This window comes from Scomber scombrus, chromosome 6 (genome assembly GCF_963691925.1).
Source record: "Scomber scombrus chromosome 6, fScoSco1.1, whole genome shotgun sequence".
Classification (NCBI taxonomy): domain Eukaryota; kingdom Metazoa; phylum Chordata; class Actinopteri; order Scombriformes; family Scombridae; genus Scomber; species Scomber scombrus.
Window position 1 is genome coordinate 4,255,290 of NC_084975.1, and position 12,995 is coordinate 4,268,284.

The window sequence follows — 12,995 nt, forward strand, 5'->3', positions numbered from 1 at the left end:
GAAACGTTGCTGGCTCAGGGTGTTTGGACAAAAGGCTACAGCTGCCCAGGTGCTATAAAGAGCAGCAGCTGCCGCACAGGTAACACACAACATCCACTGACCTGTAGCAGCAACAGCAGCAGCAACCAACGAACCGCCAACATGATGAGCAAGGTGAGAAGACAACAAACTCTCTCTAATCTAATCTAAACTAATCTGACTTTAGCTGGTTCAGAGTTTCTTTAGACTGATGTTATAGACAGTTACAGGCCTTTCACTCTCTTTAATTTCTACAGATGTTAGATTTAGTGTCAGAATACAAGAATACCCTAAATTACTGTGTCAGATTTACTGCACATGTCCAAAGGCAGATTGAAATTAAAAATAGTTTTACACAGTTTGAAATAGTTTGATCTGTGCTTTGATCACACAGTTAATGTACAGAGCTGTTTCCGTGTTAATGAGACATTCTGAGACTTAGAAATAAATATCTATAGTGTCAAATATTTGAGTGGCAGTCAGTGAGTCTTTATGTAAGTAGTATAAGTCTTTTTTGAGTTTATTGAATGATGGAAATCAGATATATTGAACTTTAATCAAATATATCCTCCAAAAGTGTGTGTTAAACTAAGTGTATGAATATGTCTTTTAGTAGGCAATTTTTAAAATATTCAAATCGGCTGTAAGGTTTTCAAAGAACAACTGTATGGATGTAAAACAAATCTGCTCTCTAAACTTTTACCGAGTTATTAACAGTCAAGTTGTTAGAAAATGCTAATGTTAATAAAAGTACAACTTGATCTTTGGGGAATTCTGAGATGATTGAGCAGCATCTCAGTTGAAAAATGATTAGTCTCTTTCACCAACAAGAATGCTCATTAGGACACAAAGTTGAATAATGATGATACCAGCAGGTTACTGATCTGTCTCTGTCTCTATCTCAGATCGTTTTCTACGAGGATAGGAACTTCGAGGGTCGTTCCTATGAGTGCAGCAGCGACTGCCCTGACATGTCCTCCTACCTGAGCAGGTGCCACTCCTGCAGGGTGGAGAAGGGCTGCTTCATGGTCTATGACCGCACCAACTTCATGGGTAACCAGTACTTCATGAGGAGGGGCGAGTATGCTGACTACATGAGCATGATGGGCATGAGCGACTGCATCAGGTCCTGCCGCATGATCCCCATGGTAACCACACAGTCGCCAATCACATCTTAATCAGTCTGAATCAACAGATTACACACATGCTATTATCATTATTATTATCCCATCATTAATGACTTGCACCATGTGTTGCAGCACCGTGGATCTTACAGGATGAAGATCTACGAGAGGGAGAACTTCGGAGGTCAGATGCACGAGCTGATGGACGACTGTGACAACATCATGAGCCGTTACAGCATGTCCAACTGCATGTCCTGCAACGTGATGGACGGACACTGGCTGATGTACGAGCAGCCCAGCTACAGGGGCAGGATGATGTACATGAGGCCTGGAGAGCACAGGAACTTCATGAACATGGGCATGAGCAACATGAAGTTCATGAGCATGAGGCGCATCATGGACTCTTACTATTAGAGTCACCATGGAAACACTGACAAATAAATAAAATGCTTTCTTTGTAAACAAAGTTTACTGTCTTTTCTGTTGAATAAGAAGCTGCTCACTGAGCTCTGTGATTTTAGCTGACAATTGAGAAAAAAATATAGGCTACACATTCAATACTTTACAATCTATAGTTAACGTGCTAGCAGCCCTGTGATGCTGTACTCAAGCTAAATGCTGAACAAAAGCATACAAACATGCTTACGATGATAATGCTAATGTTTAACAGATATAATATTTACCATGTTCATCATGTAGGTTTAGTGTATTAGCATGCAAGCATTTGCTAATTAGCACTAAACACAAAGTATAGCTGAGACTGATGAGAATGTCTTTAGTTTTGCAGGTATTACGTCATAAACCAAACTATTGGACAAAATAACTGTTGTGAATTCTTCATGTTAAGAGACTTTTATTGTAAAGGCACCATTTGGTGCTACATCCTGTAATCCCGTTTCTGCTGTCTTTCCCGATGCAGAATTGATAAATCACTGATGATGACTCCTACATAGGCCTATGCTCGGTCCATCACTGCTCTGTGTTCTTCTACAATTCAGACAACACCAGGTTGCTGTGAGCGGAGACATTTGCTCCATGTTTCATTAAGTTTGTCTCCTACCTGAGGACAAACCACTCCTTCCATTCATCTGAAGAGGCCTACGTTGTGTAGACCCACCAGATGTGATGAGGATGGCCTATCAAATACTGGCAAGTCAGTATGACACCTTGGGAATCATTGTGCCAAGGTGCTCATCCAGCAGCTTTGTTCCAAACCAGGTGGGGAGTTCCGGTCCTCTGAGCGGAGGCCAACGTGGAAGTAGCTTAAAACTGCATTCTATTAAAGGCCATCAGGGGGCTACCGTTTTGGTGTCAAAGGGACTTCCGTCTCTATACAAGTCAATGGAAAGTTCACCAACTTCTCACTTGATTTCTAACCTCAGTAAACATTTTCAAAATGTATTTATGGTCTCAATCGCTAGTTTAAAGCCTTCTTCAATGCAGTATGATGTTCATTTGCGAAATTTTGGCCTCCCTGATTTTATATTTGACGATAAAGCAGGGTATGCATTAGGGCGTGGCTACACCGTGTTTGACAAGTTGATTGATTCACAAGTTCAGGAGGGTGGACAGATAGACTGTATGAAAATAGCCGTGAACTTGTTTCACACGGACAGTTTTCTCCGGAGTTTTGTGGTTATAGTTAGTCGTAACAGCTAACTTGGTTAGCATCACCAGGTTGCCGGTGTATACTGTGGTAGATCCAGCCCTCGCAACCTCCCCCGCTCCGCCTAATGCCCCTCCTGATGCCCATATAAGTAGAATCCGTGTTTTTATTTTTCCCGGCATGCACCTGAAATTTTCAAGATGGCACTGCTCAGATCCGAAACTATTGGCCTCTGAGCAGCAGTCCACAAACCAATGGGTGACGTCACGAATGTTACATGCATTTCTTATATACAGTCTATGGTCCAAACAGAGGGGCTGGGATGATCCAGATTTACCTTCAGTCCTCCGACATGCCTGGAAAACCTTGTAGAATGAGCTTCAACACCTAAGCAGAATTTCCATCCCATGCTGATACTCATCAGTCTCTGTACAAGGTGCAGAACCACAGTACGATCTTAACGTTTTCTGTGATGCCTGGCCAAGCTTGTAGAGACTGAACTGACACTCACCATCCGACAGACAACAGTATTAAGGGCCGTCCACACTGAGAACGATATCTATAACGATAACTATAAATATATTGTTTTAAATCTCATTCTAATTTCAGTGGATGGCGGAGTCCACACCTCAACTATAACGACAACAATAGAGAAGAACGATATCGTTGGAATCACTTTCAGAGCGATTTGATGAACAATAAAAACGCTGACTGTCAATCAAAATCCTGATTCATTTATTTGAATGCGGCTTTGCTCCAAATCCCACCACGGACTGATGCAGTATATATCTGAGCAGAATGACAGAGGTGATTTATTTAGAAAAAAAGTCCTTATTATTACAATAGGAAGCGCCACCTGCAGAAGGTTGTGAGCAAGATGAGTCTTGCCGGTGTACATCAGCAGGAGGGGCTGCTCCAGAGACACCAGGAAGTCGTCTGGAGGACTCAGATGTTCCACTTCTACCTGCAGGGGCAGAGACCATACACACAATAAAGAGTAGACGCTGCATCGACCGCTACTGCCTATTGGCGCTGGTGAGCCGTGTGGCCGCCATCTTGGAACAGTCACCCGCTCCACTCAGTGTAATCTGTTTGGCAGGCGCAATGAAGTGTCAGCGCATTAATCAATCATAACTCCCTGAATACTTAACTGATTTTCAGGCTGTTTTTTTTGCTGCAAACATCATACACATGGTTTGGCCTATATTAATATTCATAGTGGGCTTAACAGTAGTAGAATATTCTGATATGTGATATATTTGATGTATGATAGGTATTTTGCAAAACACACAATGTGTGTATATATAATAATAATAATAATAATAATAATAATGATAATAATAACTTCATTTATATAGCACCTTTCGAAAACAAAGTTCACAAAGTGCTTTGACAGACAAGGCAAGCAAAAGCATTACAATAAAAAACAAGACACACAACACACAGAGAGAGGTAACAAGACTGGCATTGACAAGATGAGAGTAGAGGACAATGGAATACATGGAATATGGAATATACAGTATATATATATACTACACTAATATATGATAGAGATGCAGGAGCAGATAGTGGCAGTAAAAGTACTACTCATCTTTTTTAATAAGTTCAAAAATGAAGAAACAATATATGACTACATTATTTATATATAGAGATACAGTATATATATAAATATATATATAGATATATATTGATATATATTTATATATATAGAGAGAGATAGAAATAGATTGATAAAGATAGATATAGATATACATAAATAGATAGATATAATGATAGATAGATAGATATAGATATATATATAGATAGATGGATATAGATATATATATATATATATATATATAGACAGATAGATATCGATAGATTAGTAGATAGATATTGATATATATATATACGCTGCACAGTGCTCAGGCATCTTGCTGCTTTGGTTTGTTTACGGGTTTGTTTACTTTATCATGTCTATGGCAAAGAAGCCTTGGAATGACCGACTTTAACTCCACCCACCAAATCCCTGACCTGGTCCTCCCAGCCTCCACGTGGAGGGTCGTGAGGGCTGAAAATAATGGGCATAGACAAAATATATCCATTAAATTTAACTTTAAAAGACAGGTGCAACATTTTTGTAAGTCTTGTCTTCTTTAAACCAACAGTCAGGAGTTCACGTGAACAGTGAAAGAGGTTTTCCTCGCTCTAATCATTCTTCCTGTCGTTACTGATTATTAAAAGATCCCCTTCAAATGTGCTTTCAATGGAAGTGATGGAGGACAAAATCCACAGTGTGTCCACTCAGTCATTTAAAAGTAGATGTGAAGCTTCTATTCAGCTTCAGCAGTCTGAGTTAGTCATATCAAGTGGATATCTGACACATTTACAGTCTTTGTAGCATCAAATTCCCTCTTTGTGTTTCCCTCTTTGTGTGTTGAGCTGAGCTGGAATATAGTAACAAAAAGAGGGACTTTGGCACTAGAAAGACTGTAACGTTGAAAGATATCTACTTGATTTGACTCATTTGGATGGCTGAAGCTTCATATTAGCTTCAGATAACCTTTTAAATACATTTTTGCCCTTTCCATTATTGCCAATTGTGAAGCTGAACACTGAATGGCTCTTTTATGAAACGTTGCTGGCTCAGGGTGTTTGGAGAAAGGGCTACAGCTGCCCAGGTGCTATAAAGAGCAGCAGCTGCCGCACAGGTAACACACAACAACCACTGACCTGTAGCAGCAACAGCAGCAGCAACCAACAAACCGCCAACATGATGAGCAAGGTGAGAAGACAACAAACTCTCTCTAATCTGATCTAAACTAATCTGACTTTAGCTGGTTCAGAGTTTCTTTTGACTGATGTTATAGACAGTTACAGGGCTTTCACTCTCATTAATTTCTACAGATGTTAGATTTAGTATCAGAATACAAGAATACCCTAAATTACTGTGTCAGAGTTACTGCACATGTCCCAAGGCAGATTGTATTTCAAAATAGTTTTACACAGTTTGAAATAGTTTGATCTGTGCTTTGATCACACAGTTAAAGTACAGAGCTATTTCAGTGTTAATGTGACATTCTGAGACGTAGAATAAATATCTATAGTGTCCAATGTTTCTGAGTGGCAGTCAGTGAGTCTTTATATAAGTAGTATAAGTCTTTTTTGAGTTTAGTGAATATATTGATCACTAATCAGATATATCCTCAGAAAGTGTGTGTTACACTCAGTGTATTTATATGTCTTATAGTAAGCACTTTTTTAAATATTCAAATCGGCTGTAAGGTTTTCAAAGAACAACTGTATGGATGTAAAACAAATCTGCTCTCTAAACTTTTACCGAGTTATTAACAGTCAAGTTGTTAATAAATGCTAATGTTTAAAAAAGTACATAAAAAAACAACTTGATCTTTGGGGAGTTCTGAGATGATTGAGCAGCATCTCAGTTGTAAAATGATTAGTCTCTTTCACCAACAAGAATGCTCATTAGGACACAAAGTTGTATAATGATGATACCAGCAGGTTATTGATCTGTCTCCGTCTCTATCTCAGATCGTTTTCTACGAGGAGAGGAACTTCCAGGGTCGTTCCTATGAGTGCAGCAGCGACTGCCCTGACATGTCCTCCTACCTGACCAGGTGCCACTCCTGCAGGGTGGAGAAGGGCTGCTTCATGGTCTATGACCGCACCAACTTCATGGGTAACCAGTACTTCATGAGGAGGGGCGAGTACGCTGACTACATGAGCATGATGGGCATGAGCGACTGCATCAGGTCCTGCCGCATGATCCCCATGGTAACCACACAGCCGCCAATCACATCACAGACCTGATATCTTAATCAGTCTGAATCAGCAGATTACACATATGCTATTATCATTATTATTATCCCATCATTAATGACTGGCTCCATGTGTTGCAGCACCGTGGATCTTACAGGATGAAGATTTACGAGAGGGAGAACTTCGACGGTCAGATGCACGAGCTGATGGACGACTGTGACAACATCATGAGCCGTTACAGCATGTCCAACTGCATGTCCTGCAATACGATGGACGGACACTGGCTCATGTACGAGCAGCCCTGCTACAGGGGCAGGATGATGTACATGAGGCCTGGAGAGTACAGGAACTTCATGAACATGGGCATGAACAACATGAAGTTCATGAGCATGAGGCGTATCATGGACTCTTATTATTAGAGTCACCATGGAAACACTGACAAATAAATAAAATACTTTCTTTGTAAACAAAGTTTACTGTCTTTTCTGTTGGATAAGAAGCAGCTCACTGAGCTCTGTGGTTTCAGCTGACAATTGAGAAAAAATATAGGCTACACATTCAAGTCTTTACAATCTATAGTTAACGTGCTAGCAGCCCTGTGATGCTGTACTTGAGCTAAATGCTGAACAAAAGCATTCAAACATGCTTACGATGATAATGCTAATGCTTAGCAGATATAATATTTACCATGTTCATCATGTAAGTTTAGTATATTAGCATGCAAACATTTGCTAATTAACACTAAACACAAAGTATAGCTGAGACCGATGGGAATGTCTTTAGTTTTGCAGGTATTTGGTCATAAACCAAACTATTGGACAAAATAACTGTTGTGAATTCTTCATGTCAAGAGACTTTTATTTTAAAGTCACTGTTTGTTGCTACTTCTTGTAATCCCGTTTCTGCTGTCTTTCCCGATGCAGAATTGATAAATTACTGATGATAACTCCTACATAGGCCTATGCTCGGTCCATCACTGCTCTGTGTTCTTCTACAATTCAGACAACACCAGGTTGCTGTGAGCGGAGGAATTTGCTCCATGTTTCATTAAGTTTGTCTCCTACCTGAGGACAAACCACTCCTTCCATTCATCTGAAGAGGCCTACGTTGTGAGGATGGCCTATCAAATACTGGCAAGTCAGTATGACCCCTTGGGAATCATTGTGCCAAGATGCTCATCCAGCAGCTTTGGTCCAAACCAGGTGGGGAGTTCCGGTCCTCTGAGCGGAGGCCAACGTGGAAGTAGCTTAAAACTGCATTCTATCAAAGGCCATCAGGGGGCAACCGTTTTGGTGTCAAAGGGACTTCCGTCTCTATACAAGTCAATGGAAAGTTCACCAACTTCTCACTTGATTTCTAACCTCAGTAAACATTTTCAAAATGTGTTTATGGTCTCAATCGCTAGTTTAAAGCCTTCTTCAATGCAGTATGATGTTCATTTGCGAAATTTTGGCCTCCCTGATTTTATATTTGACGATAAAGCAGGGTATGCATTAGGGCGTGGCTACGCCATGTTTGACAGGTTGATTGATTCACAGGTTCAGGCGGGTGGACAGATAGACTGTATGAAAATAGCCGTGAACTTGTTTCACACCGACAGTTTTCTCCTGAGTTTTGTGGTTATAGTTAGTCGTAACAGCTAACTTGGTTAGCATCACCAGGTTGCCGGTGTATACTGTGGTAGATCCAGCCCTCGCAACCTCCCCCGCTCCGTCTAATGCCCCTCCTGATGCCCATATAAGTAGAATCCATGTTTTTATTTTTCCCAGCATGCACCTGAAATTTTCAAGATGGCACTGCTCAGATCCGAAACTATTGGCCTCTGAGCAGCAGTCCACAAACCAATGGGTGACGTCACGAATGTTACCTGCATTTCTTATATACAGTCTATGGTCCAAAAAGAGGGGCTGGGATGATCCAGATTTACCTTCAGTCCTCCGACATACCTGGAAAACCTTTTAGAATGAGCTTCAACACCTAAGCAGAATTTCCATCCCATAATGATACTCACCAGTCTCTGTATAAGGTGCAGAACCACAGTACGATCTTTACGTTTTCTGTGATGCCTCTGAATATGGGGCAGTGGCCTACCTCACTGTACGTACAGGAAATGCCATTCACACCTCCTTTGTTATGGCTAGGTCAAGAGTTTCCCCCAAGATAACCTTTGGAGCGCCCTGGTGGTCGAGTGGTTAGAGCGCATGCCACATAATCGCAACGTCCCAAATTCAATCCAGCCAGGGACCTATGCTGCAGGTCATTCCCCTCTCTCTCTCCCTGTATCCTGTCGGAATCTCTGCCAGTTACTATCTAAATAAAGGCAAAAAAGCCCAAAAACATCTAAAAAAGAGTTGCCCCCAAGAGACAGCAGTCTATGCCGCACCTGGAGCTCTGCGCTGCATTAGCTGAAGCTCAACTGGCCAAGCTTGTAGAGACTGAACTGACACTCACCATCCGACAGACAACAGTATTAAGGGCCGTCGACACTGAGAATGATATCTATAACGATAACTATAAATGTATTGTTTTAAATGTCATTCTAATTATAGGGGATGCCGGAGTCCACACCACAACCATAACGACAACGATAAAGAAGAACGATATAATTGGAATCACTTTCAGAGCAATTTGATGAACAATAAAAACGCTGACTGTCAATCAAAATCCTAATTTATTTATTTGAATGCGGCTTTGCTCCTCTCTCATCACGGACTGACGCACTATATATCTGAGCAGACTGACAGAGGTGATTTATTTAGAAAAGTCCTTATTAGTACAATAGGAAGCGCCACCTGAAGAAGGTTGTGAGCAAGATGAGTCTTGCTGGTGTACACCAGCAGTGTACTAGCAGTGTCTGTTTGGCAGGCGCAATGAAGTGTCAGCACATTAAACAATCATAACTCCCTGAATACTTAACTGATTTTCAGGCTGTTTTTTTTGCTGCAAACGTCATACACATGGTTTGTCCTATATTAATATTCATAGTGGGCTTAACAGTAATAGAATATTCTGATATGTGATATATTTGATATATGATAGGTATTTTGTAAAAACATACAATGTGTGTATATATAATAATAATAATAATAATAATAATAATAATAATAACATTATTTATATAGCACCTTTCGAAAAAAAAGTTCACAAAGTGCTTTGACAGACAAGGCAAGCAAAAGCATTACAATAAAAAACGACACACAACACAGAGAGAGGTAACAAGAAAATAAATAGGACTATATGAAACGTTATTATGCAATTTATGGGTCGCGACCCCCAGTTGGGAACCGCGAGCACCCACGGGCAAAAACAAAAGTCGGCGCCTATGGATATAGATATATAGATATATATAGATAGATGGATATGGATATATATATATAGACAGATAGATATTGATAGATCAATAGATAGATATTGATAGATATAGATAGATATATACGCCGCACAGTGCTCAGGCATCTTGCTGCTTTGGTTTGTTTACGTATAGGATTACAGGTTCAAGATGGCGGCCGCATTTCTTGGGCCCCAGCAGCCAATGCGGTGTCTACTCTTTATTATGTCTATGGCAGAGACGCCTTGGAATGACCGACTTTAAATCCACCATCCAGATCCCTGACCTGGCCCTCCCAGCCTCCACGTGGAGGGTCGTGAGGGTTGAAAATAATGGGCATAGACAAAATATATCCATTAAATGTAACTTTAAAAGTCAGATGTTAAATTTTTGTAAGTCTTGTCTTCTTTAAACCAACAGTCAGGAGTTCACGTGAACAGTGAAAGAGGTTTTCCTCGCTGTAATCACTCCTCCTGTCTTTACTGATTATTAAAAGATCCCCTTCAAATGTCCTTTCAATGGAAGTGATGGAGGACAAAATCCACAGTGTGTCCACACAGTCATTTAAAAGTAGATGTGAAGCTTCTATTCAGCTTCAGCAGTCTGAGTTAGTCATATCAAGTGGATATCTGACACATTTACAGTCTTTTTAGCATCAAATTCCCTCTTTGTGTTTCACTCTTTGTGTGTTGAGCTGAGCTGGAATATAGTAACAAAAAGAGGGACTTTGGCACTAGAAAGACTGTAATGTTGAAAGATATCTACTTGATTTGACTAATTTGGATGGCTGAAGCTTCATATTAGCTTCAGATCACCTTTTAAATACATTTTTGCCCGTTCCATTATTGCCAATTGTGAAGCTGAACACTGAATGGCTCTTTTATGAAACGTTGCTGGCTCAGGGTGTTTGGAGAAAGAGCTACAGCTGCCCAGGTGCTATAAAGAGCAGCAGCTGCTGCACAGGTAACACACAACAACCACTGACCTGTAGCAGCAACAGTAGCAGCAACCAACAAACCGCCAACATGATGAGCAAGGTGAGAAGACAACAAACTCTCTCTAATCTAATCTAAACTAATCTGACTTTAGCTGGTTCAGAGTTTCTTTAGACTGATGTTATAGACAGTTACAGGCCTTTCACTCTCTTTAATTTCTACAGATATTAGATTTAGTGTCAGAATACAAGAATACCCTAAATTACTGTGTCAGAGTTACTGCACATGTCCCGAAGCAGATTGTATTTCAAAATAGTTTTACACAGTTTGAAATAGTTTGATCTGTGCTTTGATCACACAGTTAAAGTACAGAGCTATTTCAGTGTTAATGTGACATTCTGAGACTTAGAATAAATATCTATAGTGTCCAATGTTTCTGAGTGGCAGTCAGTGAGTCTTTATATAAGTAGTATAAGTCTTTTTTGAGTTTATTGAATATATTGATCACTAATCAGATATATCCTCAGAAAGTGTGTGTTACACTCAGTGTATGAATATGTCTTATAGTAGGCACTTTTTCAAATATTCAAATCGGCTGTAAGGTTTTCAAAGAACAACTGTATGGATGTAAAACAAATCTGCTCTCTAAACTTTTACCGAGTTATTAACAGTCAAGTTGTTAATAAATGCTAATGTTTAAAAAAGTACATAAAAAAACAACTTGATCTTTGGGGAGTTCTGAGATGATTGAGCAGCATCTCAGTTGTAAAATGATTAGTCTCTTTCACCAACAAGAATGCTCATTAGGACACAAAGTTGTATAATGATGATACCAGCAGGTTATTGATCTGTCTCCGTCTCTATCTCAGATCGTTTTCTACGAGGAGAGGAACTTCCAGGGTCGTTCCTATGAGTGCAGCAGCGACTGCCCTGACATGTCCTCCTACATGAGCAGGTGCCACTCCTGCAGGGTGGAGAAGGGCTGCTTCATGGTCTATGACCGCACCAACTTCATGGGTAACCAGTACTTCATGAGGAGGGGCGAGTACGCTGACTACATGAGCATGATGGGCATGAGCGACTGCATCAGGTCCTGCCGCATGATCCCCATGGTAACCACAAAGCCGCCAATCACATCACAGACCTGATATCTTAATCAGTCTGAATCAGCAGATTACACACATGCTATTATCATTATTATTATCCCATCATTAATGACTGGCTCCATGTGTTGCAGCACCGTGGATCTTACAGGATGAAGATCTACGAGAGGGAGAACTTCGACGGTCAGATGCACGAGCTGATGGACGACTGTGACAACATCATGAGCCGTTACAGCATGTCCAACTGCATGTCCTGCAACACGATGGACGGACACTGGCTGATGTACGAGCAGCCCTGCTACAGGGGCAGGATGATGTACATGAGGCCTGGAGAGTACAGGAACTTCATGAACATGGGCATGAACAACATGAAGTTCATGAGCATGAGGCGTATCATGGACTCTTATTATTAGAGTCACCATGGAAACACTGACAAATAAATAAAATGCTTTCTTTGTAAACAAAGTTTACGGTGTATTCTGTTGGATAAGAAGCTGCTCACTGAGCTCTGTGGTTTCAGCTGACAATTGAGAAAAAATATAGGCTACACATTCAAGACTTTACAATCTATAGTTAACGTGCTAGCAGCCCTGTGATGCTGTACTCAATCTAAATGCTGAACAAAAGGGTACAAACATGCTTACGATGATAATGCTAATGTTTAACAGATATAATATTTACCATGTTCATCATGTAAGTTTAGTGTATTAGCATGCAAACATTTGCTAATTAACACTAAACACAAAGTATAGCTGAGACTGATGGGAATATCTTTAGTTTTGCAGGTATTTGGTCATAAACCAAAGTATTGGACAAAATAACTGTTGTGAATTCTTCATGTTAAGAGACTTTTATTTTAAAGGCACCGTGTTTTGGTCTCAATCGCTAGTTTAAAGCTTTCTTCAATGCAGTATGATGTTCATTTGTGAAATTGTGGCCTCACTGATTTTATATTTGACGATAAAGCAGGGTATGCATTAGGGCGTGGCTACGCTGTGATTGACAGGTTGATTGATTCACAAGTTCAGGAGGGTGGACAGATAGACTGTATGAAAATAGCCGTGAACTTGTTTCACACCGACAGTTTTCTCCGGAGTTTTGTGGTTATAGTTAGTCGTAACA

The 12,995-nt window shown here is 40.3% G+C and overlaps 3 protein-coding genes across 3 annotated transcripts; all 3 read left to right on the forward strand.

Annotated features, from left to right (window-relative positions):
- The first annotated feature begins 141 nt into the window (after window positions 1–141).
- LOC133981900 (gamma-crystallin M2-like) lies at window positions 142–1,556 on the forward strand. The gene is made up of 3 exons (XM_062420769.1): window positions 142–153; window positions 894–1,166; window positions 1,278–1,556. Exons 1-3 carry the CDS (start codon window positions 142–144, stop codon window positions 1,554–1,556), a joined length of 564 nt encoding a protein of 187 aa, XP_062276753.1.
- A 3,944-nt stretch (window positions 1,557–5,500) lies between these two features.
- LOC133981509 (gamma-crystallin M2-like) lies at window positions 5,501–6,926 on the forward strand. The gene is made up of 3 exons (XM_062420246.1): window positions 5,501–5,512; window positions 6,280–6,522; window positions 6,648–6,926. Exons 1-3 carry the CDS (start codon window positions 5,501–5,503, stop codon window positions 6,924–6,926), a joined length of 534 nt encoding a protein of 177 aa, XP_062276230.1.
- A 3,934-nt stretch (window positions 6,927–10,860) lies between these two features.
- Window positions 10,861–12,286, forward strand: LOC133981508 (gamma-crystallin M2-like). Its single transcript, XM_062420245.1, has 3 exons — window positions 10,861–10,872; window positions 11,640–11,882; window positions 12,008–12,286. The coding sequence occupies exons 1-3, from the start codon at window positions 10,861–10,863 to the stop codon at window positions 12,284–12,286; spliced, it is 534 nt and encodes a 177-aa protein (XP_062276229.1).
- The last annotated feature ends 709 nt before the right edge of the window (window positions 12,287–12,995 follow it).